A 23,048-nucleotide genomic window follows, 5' to 3' on the forward strand; every position below is an offset into this window, starting at 1 on the left:
GCATTTTTTGCAAAATGCTTTATTGATATTCCTTTTTTATATCTCTCACTATCCATTAACCTACTCCTCCCAAGTAAGAGATCCCGCTTTGTAAAAAATACATAATACAACAAAGCAAATCAACACAACAGGCATGTCTGAGAATGCATATCTCTTTCTGCATCTCAATTCCATTAGGTCTCTGTCAAGCAAGGGGAGGTCCAGTTCATCATTAGTCTTTTGAAGTCCTGTTGCTTATGGCTTGGATCAGAGTTCCGAGATCTTTCAGTGTTGTTTTTCTTCATGTTTTTGCCATTGTCATCATATACATTTTTTCCTGGCTTTGTTCGTTTCTCTTTGAGTCAGTACATACAAGTCTTCCCATGTTTCCCTAAATCCATCATATCTGTCATTTTTACGATGCAGTAACATTCCATTATTTTTATATAATACAATTCATTCAGTCATTCTCCAAATAATGGGAAGCTATTTTGTTTCCTGTTCTTAACTACAACAGCAATAACAACAAAGTACTGTCATAAATATTCTTGGATATAAGGGTCGTCTTCTTCTCTGCTTGATCTTCTTAGGATATTTGTCCAATAATAGTATTAATAGGTCTAAGGGTAAACACAGTTCACTAATTGGAGCTAAACTTTCTATTTGTTTTCTGAAAAGATGGAACAAATTCATTACTGTACTAACAGCACATCTGTGCCTATTCTCTTACAATCCCACCAACAATTGTTAATTTCTTCTGATCCCCTTTGCTATGTTAGGTATGAGGTGTTGAACCTCAGAGTTGATTTAATTTGCATTTCTCTAATTATTAGTGATTTGGATCACTTTAAAAAAATAATTAGCTACTGGGGGCAACTGTGTGGCTCAATGGAGCCAGGCCCAGAAATGGTAGGTCCTGGGTTCAAATGTGACCTCAGACACTTTCTAGCTGTGTGACCCTAGACAAGTCACTTAACCCCAGTTGTATAGGCTTTCCTACTCTTCTGCTTTAGAACCATTATTTAGTATTGATTCTAAGATAGAAGGGAAGACTTTTTTTTTTTAATATGGCTACTAATAGTTTGGGCATTTAAATGTGTACTACTAAACATACTGGTAGCACTGAATCCCAAACCAAAGTCTCAGTAAAGCCATCATGTGGCATTCCTAATACCACTAGGTATGATGCCCTAGAATTTACTCTTCATAGGCCAATGTTCGGGCAAGAATCTTGGCTACACTTTCAGTTGTGATTTTGGAGGAAGGAGGAGGTCTGGAGAACCATATCAGAATGACAGTTAGTTGAAGGATCAGTTGAGAGAGGCTTACTGCTTTGTTTAGGACTTAACCCAAAAAGTCCCAAGAGAGAAAGTCAGTTAAATGTCCTGCTATGAAAGCTCAATGTCCATGGAAACCACAAAATACTGAACTGGTGGGAAACCACCCTGTATCAAGCAACTAAAAGATTATATCACCATAGTTCCAGCATAGGAACAGGGCCCTACAAAGATGATATCTCAAAATCATTTATTACTTTCAGGAATTTGGACTCTGATGATTAAAAAGAAAAAAGGTAGGAGTAGAGGAAAATCAAAAGAACTGGGCCCTGGCTTCAGAGGGTTGGCCCAAATGGATATAATACAATACAAATCTGTATGAAATGTAAATCGAGTTTGGATGAAGCCTAAATTAAGTCAACCCTTCAGGAGCCGGGGAGATTAGCTGAACCTTGAGATAGTTTTTCTTTATGCTTGTTAATTCACCATTGGAGGTCCCAAAGGGACAGAAGTCACATTCGGAGCTGAAGGAACAGAAAATAGAATCATTCCACCTCCGGCCCAGAATCAGGGCTAGAATAGCTTCTCTCCAGGGGCAGATTTCAAAGACCTAGCATTCAGAAATGGTGATGAGCCTTAGCCAAGGGGCCTGGATTATCTGACCAGTGACCAGACTGAGGAGTAATGGTGATTGCCAGAGGGAAAGGATGATGATCATATCCATGTAGTATGCAGATATTTGCTGGAACAGAGAAATATGTTGCCTTTAGGAAAAGAGCAGCCCAATAATATTCGGGCATGTGTACGGTCCCTATATATAATTTTACTATATATGATTTGAGTATGGTATATGATTGAATCTGGCCAATGTAAGCAACCTTTCCAGTCTCTGGTCCTGATCACAAAGACAGTCTCTCTGCCTCAGTTTCCTCCACTGTAAGATGGAGACAATAATAGCATCTACTTCAGAGGGCTGTTGGGAGTATTGAATGAGATGACATTTGTGAAGCATTCAGCACAGTGCCTGGAATAGCATAGTCATTGGATAAATATTTGTTCCCTCTTCCCAGTATAATTTGTAAGGACCACAATATTTTGACTATGGAGGAAGTGGTGAAAATAATCCTCCCACTCCCTCTGGTTCTGAAGTCAGAATACTTGGGTTCAACTCATCTCTAATAATGAAATAGGCAAGTCATTTGACCTCTCTGGGTTCTCAGTTTCTCCATCTGTAAAATACAGTCTAACATGGGACAGCAAGGTAGTTCAGTGGATAGTCAGATCTAGAGAGGGGAGTTTCTAGGTTCAAATCTGGCCCCAGACATTTCCCAGCTGTGTGACCCTGAGCAAGTCACTTAACCTCCATTGCCTAACCATTAGCATTATTCTGCCTTAGAACCAATATGCAGTATTGATTCTAAGATGGAAGGTAAGGGTTTTTAAATAAATAATAAAATGGAAAGTCATTGTTTAAACATTCATAGTCTAGCCCTATTACTCTATGGTGTCAACCCACTTTCAGAAGCAGCTATGGACAATTTGAACAACTGTAAAGATGAAAATTACTATTCAATACTCCAAAGAATTATTTTAATACTATTTATTAAAAATAGACTTAGAGCAAAAAGGGAAAATTAAAAAAAATTAAAATCTAGCTCCACACTGCTCATGCCAGCCCATGCTTTAGGCAGAGAGAGTGCACAGAGCATGAAAACCAAGTGCTCATAACCAAAACTGAATACAAAATTACCTATGATACATGACAGGAAAAGGGAAAAGGGGGTTGTGGGAAACGTAAGTCTCTAGGGTTCAAGATTCTAAATCAATACATAACCAAACCCAGCCTCTTTGAGGAACAGATAGAGGAGGGTGGTTGGGAAAAGATCAGATTGGAAGGTACTTAAATGAATAGAACACCCTACCCAAGCACTTGGGGAGAAAACAAGTAAAAGACACTGATTTACCATAAACTCTCATGGTTTTGAAGACTAAGGCTTTCTAGACAAAAAATCTCTAGATTGAGAACACCTGAATACTATTAAAAAGAGAAATTCCCAATTCCTCCCTGATCCCCTTTCCAATAGGTGTAGGGCTATGTACAAAGGGTTCAAGTATATCAGAGGCTTTTTTTAGCTCTATAAAGTACTTAGACGTTTGTCCCAACATAGAGATGGGTTGGAGAGCTGGTCCCCTGAGAAAGGATACATTCCATCTACTGGAAGAGAGCTGAATGACAGAGATCAGTAAAGAAGAGCAGGAATTTCCCATAGGCAGTAGTGGTGGTCTAAAGACCATCCCCTGCTACTTGTAGAGAACTACGACAGGGCAATGGATGGAAATATTGGTGTCCACCAGTGACTGCTTACATCTACTGAGAGTGGGAGAGAACAGCAAAAGTTGTAGAGCTAGATTCTGAAATAACTACGTTACCTAGACAGTGATACCAAGTCATAGAAGGAAGAAATTCCAATGTATAACCAAGGGAGTTTCTGATGTAAGGGTTACATGAATGGACTTACAGAGGTAGCAATGTGCAGTTTCATTATGGGATGGTGCTGGAATAGGAAAGTCTTATTTGGGAATAATAACAGGATATAGAAATGCATATTAAAATTGAGGCTATACTAAAGAAAGTTGAGGAAAAATTGACTTTATTCTATGGGAAGTCAGAGTCATTAAAAGGGGAAGGAAAATACGATTCCTTGTGTGTGGTGAAATCCAGGATAGAAACTCTAAATTGTTGCCCATCTTTCCTTGAAGCATTCCTTGAGGTCCTCCTTTTGACCCATGTTGCCACTCTCAACTTCCTTGTAGCTGACTCTTTGGAAGGACCCAGTGAGTGAAGATTTTGGCTTCAGCGTCTCAGATGGCCTGTTGGAGAAGGGTGTCTATGTCAACATGATTCGCCCTGGTGGGCCTGCTGATCACTGTGGCCTCAAACCGTTTTGACCGAGTCCTTCAGGTAATATCTCCTGGCATGGGACACTCAGAGGCCTAGGAAAGAGTAGGTAGCAAATCATAAATGGAAAGTTCTCCTCCTCCTCTTCTTTCTCCTTCTCCTTCTTCTTCTTTCTTTCTTTCTTTCTTTCTTTCTTTCTTTCATTCTTTCATTCTTTCTTCCTTTCTTCCTTTCTTCCTTTCTTTCTTTCTCTCTCTCTCCTTCCTTCCTTCCTTCCTTCCTTCCTTCCTTCCTTCCCTTTCTTTTCTTTCTTTCTTCTTTCTTTCTTTCTTTCTTCTTTTCTTTCTTTCTTTCTTTCTTTCTTTCTTTCTTTCTTTCTCTTTCTTTCTTTCTTTCTTTCTTTCTTTCTTTCTTTCTTTCTTTCTTTCTTTCTTTCTTTCTTTCTTTCTTTCCTTCTTCCTTCTTTCTTCCTTTCTTCCTTTCTTCCTTCTCCTTTCTTCCTTCCTTTCTTCCTTTCTTCCTTTCTTCCTTTCTTCTCTTCCTTCCTTCCTTCTTCCTTTCTTCTTTCTTCCTTTCTTCCTCTTCTCCTTCCTTCTTCCTTCCTTCCTTCCTTTCTTCCTTCTCTTCCTTCCTTCCTTCCTTCCTTCCTTCCTTCCTTCCTTCCTTCCTTCTTTCTTCTTCTTTCTTTCTTTCTTTCTTTCTTTCTTTCTTTCTTTCTTTTCTTTCTTTCTTTCTTTCTTTCTTTCTTTCTTTCTTTCTTTCTTTCTTTCTTTCTTCTTCCTCTTCCTCTTCCTCTTCCTCTTCCTCTTCCTCTTCCTCTTCTCTTCCTCTTCCTCTTCCTCTTCCTCTTCCTCTTCCTCTTCCTCTTCTTCTTCTTCTTCTTCTTCTTCTTCTTCTTCTTCTTTCTTCTTCTTTCTTCTTCTTCTTCTTCTTCTTCTTCTCCTCCTTCTCCCTCCTTCTCCTCCTCCTCCTCCTCCTCCTCCTTCTCCTCCTCCTCCTCCTCCTCCTCCTCCTCCTCCTCCTCCTCCTCCTTCTCCTTCTCCTCCTCCTCTTCCTCCTTCTCCTCTTCTTCCTCCTTCTCCTCCTCCTCCTTCTTTTCTCTCTGTCTCTATCTATTTCTCTGTTTCTCTCTGTCTCTCTCAGAGGTGAGGTGACTATATCCCTCCTTCAAGCCATTTTGAGGATCTGCAGGTTAGTGAGTGATATTTATTGTCACACAAAGCAGTATGTGTTATATAACAGGGTGCACAGAAAAGAGCAAAATAAATGCAAAGCAGTTTCAAGGAGAAGAGTCAGAACAGCATCTTTCAAGATAATTAAATACAAAGTAATAACTGGGAAAATCAGGAATGGCCTTCTGTAGGAGGTAGCTCTTGAGCTGAGCTTTAAAGGAAGCTAAGAGGTGGAAGGTGAAGAAAGTTAATATTTCAGGCAAGGGGGAGAGGGTTTTCGAAGTCAAGGAAATAGGAAATGGAATTTCTAGCAGAGAAAACAGCAAGTTGACCAATTTTATGGATGCAGGAGTCATTGAGTTAACTAGCATTTATGAAGCACCAGACATTTGACATGGAGTGCTAGAGAGGAAAAGAAAGGCAACAAAACAAACAAACAAACAAACAACAACAACCAAACTTGCTCTCAGTAGTCTAAAGGGGAGACAACATGCAAGCAACTATGTATGAAAGAATAGAAAGAGATCAGATTATTGGAGGTATTCTCAGAGAGAAGGCACTAAGATTACTACTTGCAGGGCCAAGTGCATCAATCATTTTTTTTTTTGAAATTGCTTCATTGTCAGCTTTAAATTCTGGTCTTTGTGGTATTTTAAAGAGTGTATAAAAATTCTTGGCCAACTCTAAAGTCTCAACATATGCAAAGAATTACTTTTATTGATTAGAAAAATTTTCCTAAGTTTTACCGATGTGGAGCAGGTTGTATCTGCCCATCCTTTATTGATTAGATACTCTTTTGGAGACTAGTCTATCCTTCTGTGGTCATCAGGGGAAGAATTGCCCTATATAATTATATCTGGGAGAAAACCATTTTGTGGCCATTCATTTACCCTTCCCAAAAAAGTGTCCAGTGAAGAACATTCTAGACCCAAAGACTCAAGGCTAGTGTTTGGCCTCCTAAGTTTTTGGAATGGAGATGTCAGCTCCCTACCATGTGTACATTAGTCATTAAAGTGATTATATGATATGGGATAATGGCACTAATAGCAACTAACATTAAGGGGCCTTGAGATCATGGCCTATGAAGATCCTCCAAAGGACATGAGTTGGGCTATTTACCATGGAGGAGAGGAGACAGGCAGGAACTGCTAGCTATCTTGTATTTGAAGAGATGACATATAGAGGAATTAGACTTGTTTTGCTTGACCCCAGGCGACAGAACCAGGAGCAATGGGGGAAATTGAAGAGGAACAGATGTCAGTTCAGTGGAACCAAAGCCTTCCTAAGCATTATGTCCAAAGTGGAAAGGGTCAGAAGCTGTATAGTAAGTTTCCCATCATTTGAGATTTTCAAACAGGGTCTGGATGAGCAACTATCAAGGATGTTGTCATGGGGATTCCTGTTTAGATTCAGCTTGGGCCAGATGGCCTCCCAGGTCCCCTTCCAAACCTGAAATTATGTGATTATGCAATGCTTTATAAATAACAGAAATAAATATCCAGAGGGGAAAATGAACAAACAGAAGGAAAGCCAGAAGAAGACAAAAATTCCAAAGGCAAGAAGGACAGTTTTTTTTAAGTTATATATCAAGTTTATTATATTTATGCATGAAAAGAAAAGCAAATTGTATGTAATAAGAGATCTACTGTTCATTGTTGTTGTTCAGTCATTTTCAGTCATACTGACTCTTCCTGACCCCATTTGGGCTTTCTTGAGAAAGATTCTGGAGTTGTCAGCCATTTCCTTCTTCAGTTCATTTAACAGATGAAGAAACTGAGACAAATAGGGTGAAGTGACTTGCACAGGGTCACACAGCTAGTAAATGTCTGAAGCAGGATTTGAACTCAGGAAGATGAGTTTCAGTGCTCCATCAGCTGCACCACCTTCCTGCCCCCAACTTTCAGCTTTGTACATGGAAATGCACCTTTAATTTGTTGTGTGTTAAGTGCAAAATAAAAAATAGAAAAAAGACAGGATATTTTTTCTCATGACAACTCTTTATGATAGATGTGCTATTGTCTCTGCTTTCTAGATAGAGAAATAGGGGTACAGTGGGGTCCTAGGATTCTAGATGCAGATCTAGAAGGCACCTTAGGGGTCATCCAGTCCAACCTATTCATTTTATAGAAAGAGAAACAGAGGCCCAGAGAGGTGGCACATTGGATAGAGCACTAAACCTGGAGTCAGAAAGACTTGAATTCAGATCCAGCCTCAGACATTTCCCAAATTCTGTTTGCCTCATTTTCCTCAACTGTAGAATGAGGGTAATAATAGCACCTACTTGGTGGTTGGGGGGATTAAATGAGATCCTATTTGTTAAACATTTCACATGGTGTGTGGCACATGGTAGGTGCTTAATAAATGCATGTCCCCTTTCTCTCTATTAAGTGACTTGTGTAATAATTGAAGAAATTGTTGAGGATTTAAGGGGTACAGAGGATAAGGAAGGTTTTATAACAGAGAATGGAGGAGTTGCCTCAGTTTCTCAAATTGTCCCCAAGTATCTGCTCTTTTTGAAAAAAAAAATTTTTTTCATTGCCTCTAATAGATCTTTTCTTGCCTTTTTTAGATAATGTAGATTTTAATTATTAGATAATTCTAAGTCTGTTCCTTCCTCTGGCCATGATGTTAAATTTGAATTGTTTCTAGTTTCATCCATGAATTGTTGCATTTCCCTTTTTGAAAATAATTCAGAAAGGAGAATTTCAATGTGCTGGAAATTTGGATCACAGAGCCTAATTGCTCTTTTAAATTCTTTCAATCATTGCACAGGATCTGAAAACTAAGAAGGCATCCTTTTTTCAGACTTTCAAGGTCTGTTACTGTAAATGGCTTATGTGTTTGAATTATGCTGCTGTCTGGTTGTAGGCTTGTTTGATCTGTTAGTGGCAATATTGGTATTCCCCTCAATCCCCATCTGTCTTTTCTTCCCCAGTTACATTGTTATTTTTAGGTGTGTCTTGTTTTGTGTTAATATCTTTGCAACTTTGTTTCTCCTCAGTTAGTTACTTAATCATTTGCTTTAGCTGTGTCATCTCCTATCTCATGGCTAAAATCATCACTGACATTTCATTGTCTTTTGCTTTTCCCCCCATACATTAGATGTACACCTTTTTTCAGGGCATAGTATAATTGGATTAAGGAGAATAATGCTCCAGTATATGTGGGAACAAATGAAATCAAGTGCTCTACACTAATCTTCAGCCATTGAAAGCTTTCATAGATGTTAAGCAGAAAAACATAATCTGGAATCTTGACAAAAAATAAGTTGCAAACCATATAAAAGAAATGTCCTATCAAGGCTAGATAACCCATGGCAAGTAATAATTTCTTTGTTGTCTTGTATCTCGAAAAGCCTTTCACAAAGGAAAAAAAAAAATGTTTTTAAGTCTGGTCTTTTAAGAATTGCCTCCTCCCTTCAGAAGGAGTGGTTTCTTATTGGCGGTGGTGTTGCTATGCAGATTATCTGTACTCAACACCACTGTCAAAATGATGACTTTCCACAGTCATGCAGGCTTTTAAAATGTATGTAGGTCCAATCTCTCTGAAACTTCCCTGACACCTCCAACTGCCTTCTTCCCAAATTCTTGGCAAAATAGATTGGAAAACCTAGCTGGATCTGCCAAAATTGTAATTTTTAAGGAATCATTGAGGATTGAAGAGGTACAGGGGATAAGGAAGGTTTTGTACCAGAGAATGGAGGAATTGAAGGGATAGAGGGAATATGGATGCTGGTGAGGTAAAAGGAGAGAGATACCCCCTGCTGAGAGGCTAGCTTTGAAAAACTGGGGTTCCTGAGAAATGGGCCAACTATGATAGTCTTCTCTATTGATTGATGTTAAAGATACCCCAGGGCAGGTAGCTCCTGAAGGACAAACTTCCCCCAGACCAAGGTTGCCCAGCAGGGTTCTGATAAGGACCGTTTATGGTTGAATGGCTATCCTTAGGTTTTGTTCCCTATATGTTGCCCTGAAATGATAATTCTCCTCTTATCTGACTGCAGGCTATTTAAATAAAATGAATTTTAATAACAAGCTTGGATCAGAAAGGTATCAGGGTAGAGGGAAGAGAGGTTCCCTATTCTTCTTCCCAGATTGAGTTTGAATCTCTCAGCTTTTGAGCTGAGGCCAGGTCTCACAGGCTGCTGGAGGGTTTATTTTATTCCTGTCTGTGCTAATCTATACTAGCTTTCTTAAATTCAAAGTCTTTAGAGTTGACAGCAAGAGGAAGAAAAGGTTATGACTTTCAGAGCTGGTTGGGCCTGTCTCTTCTGGCTGACGCCCCTAAAGATGGGTCTTACAGTTCAAATCACTCTCCTTAAATCCTTTTGTTCGATGACACAATCACAGGAATCCAAGTAGATCACACAGTTGGGAAAAGTCCAGGAATAGAGGTACTTCTATCACGAGACAGGGAGATAGCACTCCTTCCAGTCCGAGGGCCATGAAAGAGAGTCCCTGAGAGCAGGTGTCACTCTCCCAGTCTCCCGTCCCCCCACCATCATCACTGTCAATATCTTTGCTCCAACATTCCAACTGCTGCCTGATCCACACTTGCCCAGGAAATCAGCCACAGTCAGTGTGTAACGTTTTGTTGTTAAAAAGGAAGGTTCATAGGAAGCTGGAGTGATGGGAGGAGGAGGAAAGGAATATATCTAGAAAGGGTAGTGGCTGTAACATTTAAAAACAAAAAGCATTAATTTAACTTTTCAAACACACTTTATAAGCAGCTCAGAAGCTGGGTCTCCTTCTGCCAGGATCTGTTTGCTGAAGATGTTTTGTTCCCAAATTAAAACTTGGCTCATCACTGGTTAGATGAATTTTTCTTTCCTTCCTCTTTTCCTCTTTAGGTAAATCACATTCGAACTCGAGACTTTGACTGCTGCCTGACTGTGCCACTCATCTCTGAAGCTGGAGACAAACTGGACCTAGTCATTAGCCGGAACCCCCTGGCAGTTTCCAACAAAACTCAACAGGAGGAGAACAGAGTGATGTCTAACTCACCCTCTGTGGGCCTGGAGATGAGGGATAGCACCCGGATGCTCTGAAAATTGATCCTGGACCTAAAAGTCTCCCCTATGGCAGAGGCACTGGGTACATCCCACACTACCATGTCTCTTACCCCAGTGTTGGAACTGGGAATCAAGAAGGCAAGGGGCAAGGTTCTGAAAGAAGTCAGACCATCCAGAATGGCTCCTTCTGGCCCCTTAGTCGCACTTTGGGTCCCTGAGCTGCTGAGAAGTAGTTGAGGTCAGGACCCATGCTCTCCATTCATCTTTTCTGCCTGGACCCAAGCTGCCCTCCAGCTGGTATTGAGGCTGTCTGTCCTTTTCCCCCTCTGCTCCCATCTCAGAGGATCTGCAATCTCTAACTGTGCATTCATTTGAACTCATTCACCCACATACACACGGTGCTATATCCCTTGGACAGCATTGGTGTGAAGATCTTACCCATCATTTACCATTTCCAAGGTAGCCATCCTATCATACTCCTTTCTCTCCCTCCTTCCACATTAATAGCCACTTGGGTACATCCGTCAAATGGGGCCTGACTTGCACCCCCATTCCAATTCTTGTTCTCCATTCCTGGGGCCTGTCTTGTGGCAGCAAAAGCTGCTCTATTTGCAGAGGGATTGTGTTGGATCTTCAGGTCTTACAGCCATAGATTATTAAAGCTGAAGGGGACCTTGGGCTATAGAATGTCAGAATTGGAAGTACCTGAGGGTATAGAATATCAGATCTGGAAAGCACCTTAGAAGGTAAAATGTTGGAGCTGGTAGTGGCCAAGACTATAGAATGTCAGAGTTGGAAGGGACCTTAGAGCTCCCCTGATCCAATTCCTTTTATTTTCTAGAGGAGGAAATGGGTCCCAGACAAAGGAAGTGTGACAGTTCAGATTCCAACTCTCAAGTCCAGTGTTCTTTCCACTATACAGTGTGACCAGAGTTCTGATTACCAGTGGGAGCTAATCTGGGTACTGTTTGTTCCTTTGAATAGAGTGCAAGAGGAGAAACTGAAGACAATCTTCAAATCTGGCTTCATCTAGCTCTGGGAAGCTAGGTGGTACCATAATGCATAGCTAGCCATGCCTGGAGTGAGGGAAACTCATATTCCTGAGTTCAAATCTGGCCTCAGACACATTTACTAGCTATAACCATGGGCAAGTTACTTCACCCTGTTTGCCTTAGTTTCCTTATCTGTAAAATGAGCTGGAGAAGGAAATGGCAAACCACTCCAGTATCTCTGTCAAGAAAGCCCTAAAAGGGGTCAGAAAGGGTCAGAAAAAAACTAAAATAACAACATCTAGCTCTGGGACTGTACCCACATCCATGGGACATTCACCCTCCAACTACATTAGAGTGACTGGCCTGAAATGTTGTGGAGTGTCTTTTCATTCCATGTAATGTTTCTAGGACTAGATGGAAAAAGGCATCTGATAGCCAATGAGTAGGGTAGCACTCGTCTCTCTTGATAAAAGGACTCATGACAGCACCTAGGCCCAAAACAAGAAGCCTGGATAATTGACAAATCAATCAGACTAGCCTTAAACACATCAGAGGATGAACAAAAGAAGATAGGTGGAGGCCCTGGTGTCAGCTCTCAGCCCCAGTCCCAGTTCGTAAATCATGGAAGAAAACCATCCTACCAAAGGATCATTTGACAGAACGTGGAATAGTAGCCTATCAGAAGAGGCTAGGGATGAGAGTAGAGTAGAGATGATGGCCATCTTTAAGTACTTGAAGGGCTTGCAAGTGGAAATGGCAATAGAATTCTGCTTGGCCAGAATTCATTTTGATGAAAGGAAAAACTTTTCAATAATCAGAGGTGTCCAAAAGTAAAATAGGCTTCCTTAGGACTGGCATTTCCCATCACTGAAGCCTTCACTGAGAGTCTGGATAGGTGCAATATTATAGAGGGACTCTCTATAGAGGAAAGAGTTGGCCTAGATGACCTCTGAGGGTCTTTGCTACTGATAGGAAGGAAGTAAAGGGAATGATGGGAATTCTTGGAATTGTCAAGGACTATCCATCATCCTCAGAGTCTGGAGGAAAGATTGGGGTGGGGGTGGGGGGAATGCTTTAAGTACAAGATCTCTGACCTCAGCCCTGTTCCTGACTTCCCTTGATCCCAGACCTAGCTCCTAATGTGTGACCCCACACCCACACCCCACAGTCTCATGATGCACCTCCAGATTTAATGAGATGATGCCAAAACTTTGAAATAATAGTCCTCCTAACCTAGTTGCTTAGGTCTATTATTTGCTTACAGTTTTAGGGAAGCAGATAGCTCTTTAAAGGCCAAACTGAGGTCACTACTAATTTCGAAAACATGGTATTTGGTGCTCCCAAGATTCATGGTTTCAAAGAGACATTGATAGACTGGCACAGAAAATTGTCCAATATGGCAGAGGGTGAAGAAGCCACATCTCAAGACCAATTGAGGGAACCAAAGATATATAGCCTAGAGAAGAGAAGACTTAGGGGATGGGGGGAACAAGGATGAGGCACAATAGCTGTGTTCAAAATATATGAAGAACTGCCATATTAAAAAGGGGTTCAACCTGCACTGAGAAGCTCTAGAATATAGACCCAGGATTAAGGTGTGAAAGCTGTAGAAAGGCAAATTTCAAATCAAAATAAGGGAGAACTTCCGACAATAATCAGAGTTGCTCAATAGAGGAAGGGCTTTGATTCAACTCAACAAGCATTTTACTTGGTGTATCTTAAGAAAATGAACTCTCATCAATGGGAATATTCAAACAGAGGCTGGAGGCCCATTTCTCTGTCAAGGATTCAGTGGAAGTCCCAGTGGGGATATTTTGACTAGGGGACTTCTATAGTCTCCTCCATCTGCCTTTAAGAGTCTAGATTCCATTTGTAGAGTTTGACTTTAATGAAAAGTGTGAGGGTGGGGTCCCAACTCCCCTTGGACAGGGAACTTTACTATCAGATAATCCATCTCTGGTGCCTCCTGGCATGCCTCAACCACTGTCCCCCCATCAAAGTTCCAGTGCCACCTTTGAGAACCCATGTAATAGTCAAGACCCCTAGACAAAGAGGTTCCCCCCACCACCCCACCCCACCCCCATGTTAAGAGGTAGGTCCAAGCTCCCAATCATGTGCTTAACTAACATGCACCAGGCAGGAAACATCAGCCACTGGGGAGAGCTCAAATTCACTTAGCACTAGATTGGGGCCAGAAGCTATTGTCTCTAGTCAGGAAATGCAAAGGTCCCCACCTCCCATGCCCAAGACGACATTTCTAAAGTTCATGAAAGCACATAATTGCATTTTCTAATCATCTCATTAAGTAATTTTTTAAGGCACTGGGAATAAAAAGACAAAAATAAAAGTCAAGTCCCTGGTCTTAGGGATCTTATAGTCTACTTTCCCTGGAAGGATGGCACTGGCCCATGCTCATATGTTGTGGTAATCATAGTGAATGGGGGGGGGGGGACTGTCAACTTTTCTTCCTCTGATCAGTTTGAAGTAAGAGTGGAGAATCTTTTTTTTTTTTTTAAATTTGAGTGTCACTGGAGGAGTTGGGTTGTCAGGGAGTCAGTCAAGTGCCATATAAGTAAAAAGAAAATTTTTATTTTTTTGAGAGAGATAAATGTTATACGTTCCATGTTGTGAATTAAAGAGTCTTTTCCCCTTCATGTGGGCCATAAACTTTATTCAATAAACATTTTAAAATTTACCTCAGTCCTACCTTATGGCCAATAAAGGAAGGAAGAGGGAGGAAGGGGGAAGAGAGAAAGAAAGAAGATGACGTGTGGGAAGACATAAGGCAAATGGGTAAAGAGAGATTTATATTTACCAAGACCTAAAAAAGCAAACTCATTTACAAATTCTGGTAGGGTTTTTTTGAGGGGAGCAAATATCTTCCCTATTCTCCACCACCCAATGGAGGCTGCCCACTTCTGCTTTAAATAAACAAGTCTCCTGAAGAAAGACCTCTCATCCTCCTTTTCCTATCTCCTTGACTGCCAAGGTGGTGTCTACCTTCTCCCTCTTCCCCCATCCTACTTCCCTTTTTATTCCCTCCTTCTGCCCTGTCTTCCTCTTACCTTTTATCCCTTATTTCATCCTTCCCTATCTCCCTCCCTCTGTTTATCCCTCCTTTCTTCCCTTCTTTCTATCCTTTTCCTCCTTTCTTCCTGCCCTTTCTCTTGCTCTTTTTTTCCTGCCCTCTCTCTCTCACTTCTTTCTGTCTGCCCCTTCCTCTCTTTCTTTTGCCCTTTCTTCCTTCCTCATGAAGTACTGAGTGCCTATGCTGTGCCCAGCCTGGGGCTATCCACTGTGGGAGAAACTAGAGAAGGAGAAACCTTGGCCCTACCTCCTATCATTTCATTCCTCAAAGGATTTGGTCTGATGAATAGGCAAAGCCCAAGACATCAAATCTCCATTTTTCTTCACATTTCCCTCAACCCCTAGATCCCATCCCCCCTTTCCTTTCCCACTTTCTGGGTTGATTTCCCCTAGCCCTTTTCCCTCCTTCCTCCCATTCCTCCAGTCCACTTCGTATTTCCATTTCTTCCATCTCTGTCCCTTTACAGGTTGCACTCACTGAAGACTAGGTATGAGGGATGGGAAGGGGCCCAAGTTGCTCTGTCTGTCTTTGCTTGTCTTTTGTACCACTTTGTGGCCCTAGAAAGGGACCGCACAGACCTCACCAGCCAGGATCAAAGATGGGCCAGATGGAATCGAGTTCTTTCCAGCATCCCTACAACAGATCCCCTCAGATCTTTGCCACATTTGGAGACGTGCAGACCGTTACAGGTACTGGGCGTCTCACCCTTCTGCCCTTGACTGCCTGAGCCTATCCCTGTGACTGGCTGCCCCACTGACTGTAAGCAGGATGCCTTCTGATCCTTCCCCCCACCCAACCCTCATGAATCTCCTGGTCCCTGCCTCATTGAAGGTCTGGACGTTCACCTGCCACCTTTTCTTTGGCTTCTGGGATTTGTCTATAGTCAAGAACTAACTAACTGCAGCTAATCCAGGAAACCTCCCACCATAACTCTGGTCATACCCTGGGGGGTTCCCTGAAATTTACCAAACAAATGACCACCTCTGTCACCCACCACCCTCATTACCTGATCTAATTTGAGTAGCACTTTATTTTGGTTGAGGCTGGAGGTTTGGTGGTTGCTTTGTTTATTTGGGTTCCTTTGTAACTTTCCATTGGGGCTTGTCTTAGAAGGGAAGGGATTATTTCACATTCTCTCCTAGTAGATATTTCCTTTTCTTTATCCTTCTGGTCCATCAGAAAACACCTGTGTGTCTATATTGGCTTCAAATGTCTCCAACTTTCAGGCTTTGGGAATTGAAGTCAGGACCCAAGAGAGCCTTGGACTGGGAATCTGGAGGCCAAAACTCCAGTCCCAATTCTGTCATTGACTTGCTGTGTGACCTTACACAAATTATTTCCCCTCTCTGAGCCTCAGTTTCCATTTCTGTAAAATGATGGGATTGGATTATGTGATCTAAATGATCTGTATGTTCCCTCCCAGGTCTAGTATTTTATGAGTCTGGAACTTTGGCCTGGAACAATTTGGATGCTCCCCCATCCATTCTGATGTACCCTCAAAGTGAGGGAGAGATTGGAAAGTGGGGTCCATCTTTGGGCATTGTGGGGAGGGAGACTGGGCCATCTACCATCCCATCTAGCCAACTGTAGCTGCCTCCATTTTTCTCTGACGTATGCAATCCAGCATCCCCAGTCAGCTGCCCCTCAGTTTGCCTGGAATATCCAGGCAGCCCTGACCCCCCTGGGCCAGTGGCTTTTTATATGCAATATTCATGGCAGTAGACAGTTCACTGTGGCTTCTAGTTGGGGTTTTAAGTGAAGACTTTTAATGAAAGGCTTTAAAAACAAACAAACAAACAAAACCCAGTCCTTGTCCCTTCCTATGCATTTTGAATAAGGTCCCAATGAAATGCAGTTACTCAAATGTGTATTTTTATCCATAGAAGAGTAGAGTGTATTCCTTGTAAAGTATTTTTCTATGTTGGGTTTTCTTACAGCGCTCCGAAAGCACAAACTTTAAAGGGAGAGGGGTACAAAGACAATTTTAGCTCTGTTTTGAACCAGTTTGTAAATCTCCGAAATGAAAAGAGACTGCCATGACTTTGGAGTTGGGGGACGGGGTGGAGGGAGGGGAGGAAATAGCAGTTTGTTTGGGGGTTTTTAAAAAAATAAAATAAAATAATGAATGTGGACCTGGACGTTGGTGGACTCTTCTTCCAGTGGGTGTCTTCCAGTGCTAGACCTGCCAAAGGCAGAAGGAGCCTGGCAACTGATGCTCTGGCCTGTCAATTCCACAGGATTCCTTCCATGGGGCAGCATCTCTGCCAGTTAGGGAAAGCAGAGGGGAGTTAAGGCTCAGGACCTGGGAGTCTGGCTTCCCTATGCAGTGCTGGATAAATGGAGGACAGGGCAGGAAGGCCAAGAAGATGGAGGCAGGGCTCAGCCCATAACATGTGCCAGACACGAGGTTAAGCACTTGGGTTGTGAAGAAAAACAAAAACGTGGTCCTCCCAAAGGAGATCACATTGGATGGGAGAGACTTGGGTTTACTTTTCAGTTGGAGCACAGACCTTATAGATGTGGGATAATTCACTTGCCTTCAGGGTCTAAGTGAGGTAGGGATAGACAACTTACACTTAGAACAATGGGTTGCCCCAGTCACCCCAATTCCACTTGGGTGGTGCTTTCAAGTTTAAGAGATTCTCCAAGAAACTTTAACAGTCTGCCTTAGTTCTTCAGGGGGGCAGTGAGGAGGTGAGAGATCTACTAAAGTGACTAATGGCCCACTGCCCACTAAGTTAATTAAGTGAGCTTTCTCTCCAGAGATCTAACTAGAGCAGGGTGATCTGGGCTTTGCTCCAGGGTGCAAACATTTAGATGGCGCTGATGACACTTGTTTAGTAAACAAGAACAATTAAACCTTGCGCTAATTAGGAAACATAATAAATTAAGTACAAAGCTATGAGATGAGATGGTACATTTCCTCCTAGTCACTACACCCCAAATGATTTCCTCTTTCAGTATGGCCTTTTGGGGTCCCCCTGCCATAGCACTCTGTGTTCCAGGGCCTAAAATTGCTCTCTCCCCACCAATCATTGGAGAACACAATTCATACTGCTATCCATAGCCCCATTTTCATATGTTTGCTTGCTACAGATGACAAAATTGTTAGATGTGGGTCTGCTTTTCTCTGTCACTCGAGAATCTGACTTGTACTGTCCACATTTGCTCAGAAATATGTTCTTTGAGGGGGCAGCTGGGTAGCTCAGTGGATTGAGAGCCAGGTCTAGATATGGGAGGTCCTAGGTTCAAATCAGACCTCAGCCACTTCCTAGCTGGATGACTCTGGGCAAGTCACTTAACCCCCATTGCCTAACCCTTACCACTCTTCTGCCTTGGAACCAGTACATAGTATTGATTACAAGACAGAAAGTAAGGGTTAAAAAAAAAAAGAAATATGCTCTTTGAGTCCCCAGTACACAAAGAAAGCACTAACCATCTGAGGTTTTGTGGAAGGAAGAACCGGGGCCAAAGAAGCAATGCTACCCAAAATTTGGGGCTCTAGACTTAGAAACACAAAATACCACACCTGGAAGGAACCTGAGAACATTTCATTTTAGAACCTTGAGTAGGCATTTGAAGGGCCCCTAGACTATGGAATATTAGGTCTTCTTAGAATGTTCAAACTTGGAGGAGCCTTAGAACCTAGAATGTTAAAAGAGGAATGCCTCTTGGGTCCTAGAATTTTAGTTTTTGGAAGAGAAATTAAAGTCTAGAATAGCAGGGCTCCAAGGGCATGCATGGTGCAGGACAAAGATACCAGCAGGAAAAGATCAGTACTAATACCAGTACACCTCTGCAGCCTAGACTTGGAGCCTGGAAAAAGACGAGAAGTGATTTGCCCTGGGTTAAGTGTCTGAGGCAGGATGTAAACCTAGCTTTTTCTGAGACCCAGACCCAACACTCTCTTCAGTGTGTTTGCTGATGTGTTTCTTCTAATAAAATCAGTTTAAAATAAACACCAAAGGGAACCTTCCAGAGGAAGGAAGTCATTAAAGGTCAGACTGAGCAAGGATGAGAGTTCCACCAGAGAGAACAAAGTTAAGGGCTGATTTTAGGTGAATGAGCTTCAGGTCCTTGGTAACACCAGCAGGAGGAGTCACTGGATAAGATTTAGGGTTGGATGGGCACTTCAAAATCATTTGATTAGTCTCTTATCCCAGTCCCATGTTTTATGGAAGATGGAAGTGAACTTTTCCCCAGGGCACAAAGCAGAGGTAGAACTAGAACTCAGATCCTTTGACTCATTATCTATAGCTCTTTCCATTATACTTTTCAGGGCCACCATGCTCCCTTTTCTCATACTATCCATCTTGATCCATAGTTTCTGAGGCAGATGTCCCTAATTGACTGGGCAATAGCAGACCCTAACAGACCTCCAATGTTCATAGTTCCCAATGTCCATTATAGAGAGTGGATCCCAGTGTCCATGGTGATCCACTGTGGATCACCCAGGTATATGGTAGGATCTGGTGACACTGGGTTCTTTGATGATCCTTGCACATGATCCTCTATATTCCATTTCCAAACATTTCCACTGATCATTCCCCATGCCTGGATTGCTCTCCCTTCTCATCTCTCTTCATCTCTACCTTCTGCCTTTCCTGGCTTCCGTCAAGTGTCTGCTAAGGTCCCACTTTCTGCAAGAAGCTTATCCAGGTCATCCTTAATCTTAGCACCTTCCCTCCCTTCACTGACTTTCTCCATTTCTTTATGAAAATATCTTATTCATATTTAGCTGTTTACAGGTTGTCTCCTCCATTAGACTGGGGGTTCCTTGAGACTAAGGGCTGCCTTTTGCCTTTCTTTGTAGCCCCAGAACTTAGTCCAGTGCCTGGCACATAGTAGGAGCTTAATCAATGCTAGTTGGCTAGTTGACTACCAGAAAGCTTCTGATCATACTCTCTTCTATGTCATCTCTAGATGTTCCTAGATATATCTAAGGAGACTTGGAAACGGTCAGTTTGTTGCCTACATGTTCATCTCCATTAGGTTCATTGTTAGAAATCCCCATGATTACTTGCACTAGCTGGACAGGAGAATTTCAGAAGGGAATGGTAACTAACTCACCATTGGGAAAAGGTTGGAGACTCCTGCCCTGAGTCTTAGTAGATGCCTTCTGCCAACATGAGCTTCATGCCACATGCCAACTCTGGGGCAAGAAGTACAAAATACATTTTCAATTGGAGTTGGGGTGGGGAGGTAGACTGACTACTCTATGGTGGACAACCTACTCTGTGGGTGGGACAAAGACCTCAAGTCACCACCTACCCACTGCTATGGGGACTGTCCTCACCCGACCCCAGCTCCTAGAGGAGGCATGGAGCAGGGAAAAGAGAACAAGATTCAGAATCAGAGGGATCTGAGTTTGATCTCTGGCAGGTGTGTGATTTGGGGTCCCTTCCCCTCCTCAGGGTCTTAGTTTCCTCCATCTATAAAATGAGGTGATCAGACTACATGACTTTCCAGCTCAAAATTTGTGATCCCAGTAATCTATGATCATATGGAAAATGGAGATAATAATAACACCTAACTTCCCGGATTATTGTGAGGATTCCATGAGTTAAAAATAAATGTAAAGTGCTTGCAAACCTCAAGGCACTACCATAAAAGCTGTTATTGTTATTGTCATTAGAATTATTCTAAGATGGGGTATTGAAAGTTGGAGTAAAGACACCTTAGTAATTGTATCAAATAGATGGGTGTACTTAGGATAAGGGACTGAAGAAGGGCTTGGTGCTTCCCATTAAATTTGGAGACCTTCCAGAACATATTCCCCCCTGCCCTTCTTCTTTTCATTATCTTATAAACTCAAGGCTCAGTGTTACCATCTGAGAAAAGACTAGAACCCAAGGCTCTTGACTCCCGAGTCCTCCATCCTTCAGACAGTATTTTGAAATTTAGTCTCCCTTTGGAAAAAGGCAGTTGGAAGAGATGGAAGCCGTCAGGCCTTCCAGGTCTACTCTGGCCCCAAGCTTACCCTTCTGCCCTCTCCTCCTTAGCATCCCAACCCATCCCCCTAGCACAGTGTGAGTAGTTTGAGGAGGGAATGGCCTGGGTCAGAGTGGAAAAGGGAGCAAAAGTCCCTCTGTACTCTCCACCGGTTAGACTACCTCTAGGATACTGTGTTTTGTTCTGAGGACCATCATTTAGGAATATCATTGATAAAATGTTGTTGGAGGGTATTTTCAAGATAACTGCCAGGATGGTAGCTGAGGATTTCCCTGTGCTGAAAGTTTTCAAGTCAAGGACACTATTGTGTGGGGTGGGACCTCTGCCTCAGGATACCAGGAGAGAGGCCAGCATTACCATCAGAGAAAAGTGACCATTAGTCAGGTGCGTGGTAGTGAGGATCCTTTTCAGATATGATTTGGATGAGATGGCCTTGGAGGTCCCTTCTCTGACATTCTACGGGGCTGACAACTTTGCACAATTCTGCCTTACTTCAATCCAATTCATGCACGAATCAAGCCATTACCCAATGGTACAAGACCCAGTCTTCTTGGCCTGATATCTATGAACTTGCTAAAAAAATTATTTTTAATAACTATAAGTCAACCTAATTGGTGTATTTTATGCAGTTAGAAACGTGATTCCAAGAAGGGGTCCAAAGGTTTCATCCAGCTACCTGCCACAGGGGTCTAGGTCACATGAAAGTCTAAGAACTCTGGGTTTGAGGTCATGTGGATAACTTGGTGATAGAGCTCTTGCCTCCCAAATATTCTCTTCTACACTACGGAGTCAAGGTTCCTGAGGTCCTAGTCCTACCTTTGAAATCTAGAAGGGAAAACAGGCCTGGATCAACCCTCAGCCCAGATCAGGGCTATGGCAGTCTTTCAGAAATGGCAGGCCAAGTCTTCCTCTAGCTTTATTTATAGTTCCTTCATTCTTATTTTGCAGATAATTGCTTCTCTGGCCCTCAGGTCATTGTGGCTTTGGCACTTGCTCTTTTGGCTGGGGTTGGGGAATTGTGGTATAGAGGGTGTTCGAATTTTCCCAAGAAAAAGCAAGCCAACATTTTTGGAAGTCTGAAAGACCTAGAAATTCAGTAGTAACATCTTTGCTTCATGGAGAGGGAGTGGTACTAGCAACTTCAGGGAGAGAGAGAAGGAAAATGGGTCAGCGTAATCCCCAAACTTTGAGGCAACAGGAGCCATATTGACTGCAACTACTGTTTGGAGTCAGGAAGACCTCAGTTCAAATTCTACCTGATTCTTACTAGGTATGTGACCATGGGCAATTCAGTTCTCAGCCTCAGTTTCTTCATTTGTAAAGTAGGGATACTATTTGTATAACTAATCTATCAATGAAATCATTCTGGCACAAACTTTTTTTTTTTTAATGGACTTTCCTTACAGGGTTAGTCCAACCAAAATGTCAATTATGAAAGACCCGTTTTGGGCTCTGGAAGAGACCTTCAAGATAAATGTCAAATCCTTTAGAAGAAAATGAGGACCTGAGAAATTAAGTGACTAAGATCATCCAGAAGAAGCAGACACTTCTTACCACAAATCATAACAGATTAAGTCAGCATTTGAACCCCAGCTCTAACTGGAGAAGTAGGATTCTTTTCACTGTACCACATATAAATGAGGGGGGAAAAGAAGGAATGTAGTCAAGTCACCGACCCTAAGAATAGCTCCCCTCCCTATCTCCAACAGGAGTTAGAAACCATTCCCCTGAGCTTTCTGCCTCCCATTGGACAGGGGCCCTCTCACGTGAAATTCTACTGCTCATCCTGGTCTTCCATTGGTTCCTACAGATAATTTGGCTGCCACTGCAGGCTGATGTGGGTGTCTGTTTATGTACCAAGATTATAATTTCCCATGGCATGAAGGAAAGCCCTTCTCAATTAATGGCATGTTGCCTTTGGGATCTCAGTGTAGCGGAAAGAACACTGGACCTGGGCAGGAGTCCCAGTTCCAACTCTTGACTAGCTGCGACCCCTCTCAGAGCCCCAGAAATAGCTTGCCTTTCCCTGAAGGCAGGGTTTTGGGAAGGGACACAGGTACAAAGAAATAGGAATCTGGGTGATTTGGGCAGAATGGGCTTATGTTCCTAAAATGCTCCTGTGGAGAAAAAAAGATCCACAAATATGTACCACCACCATCCCCAAGGTGTCTGTCTTTGGTGTAAACTGGGTTTGGGATAAAAATGAAAACAATTTCACTTTTTTTTTTTTTTGAGCAAAGAGAGGAAATTTAAGAGCGTATACTCATTAGTCATCACCCTTTATCATTGGATTTGGGTTGGTCTTGGTTCTACCAGAGCATTGGGTTACTTTGGTCAAGGTACAGTTTCCTCCTTGGAAAAGGCTAGAGTAAACACCCCACCTCTTACCTCAGAGGGATGCTGTGAGAAATGCACCTTGTTAAAACCTCCAGGCATTAAAGGAATGTAGACAATTACAGCTAAGAAAATTTAGAGTTAGAAGGAATCCAGTTACAAGACTGATTATAGAGAAAAAGGAAACTGAGGCATGGAAAGGTGGATTTTCCCCCCTTTCCTCATGGTGACACATAGTAGACATCCAGTCAGTTAAGTGACAATGGTGGGATTAATCTTCTGATTCCAAAGTCACTGGTTACTCCAGGACTTCATGCTACCACCCAAGGTAGGGGTAAGGCTAG

General features: G+C 42.3%; 1 protein-coding gene across 1 annotated transcript in view; it reads left to right on the forward strand.

Moving 5' to 3' along the window:
• Positions 1-16,556, forward strand: part of GRIP2 (glutamate receptor interacting protein 2) — a gene marked incomplete at its 5' end in the record, with an annotated part of 140,320 nt that extends 123,764 nt beyond the window's left edge. Inside the window, 3 exon segments of the mRNA XM_056806266.1 lie at positions 4,071-4,199; positions 4,201-4,218; positions 10,177-16,556. Of these exon segments, the coding sequence (XP_056662244.1) occupies positions 4,071-4,199; positions 4,201-4,218; positions 10,177-10,374 (345 nt within the window).
• Between the last annotated feature and the right edge of the window lie 6,492 nt (positions 16,557-23,048).

This window comes from Monodelphis domestica, chromosome 7, assembly GCF_027887165.1.
Source record: "Monodelphis domestica isolate mMonDom1 chromosome 7, mMonDom1.pri, whole genome shotgun sequence".
In the NCBI taxonomy this organism is placed as follows: Eukaryota; Metazoa; Chordata; class Mammalia; order Didelphimorphia; family Didelphidae; genus Monodelphis; species Monodelphis domestica.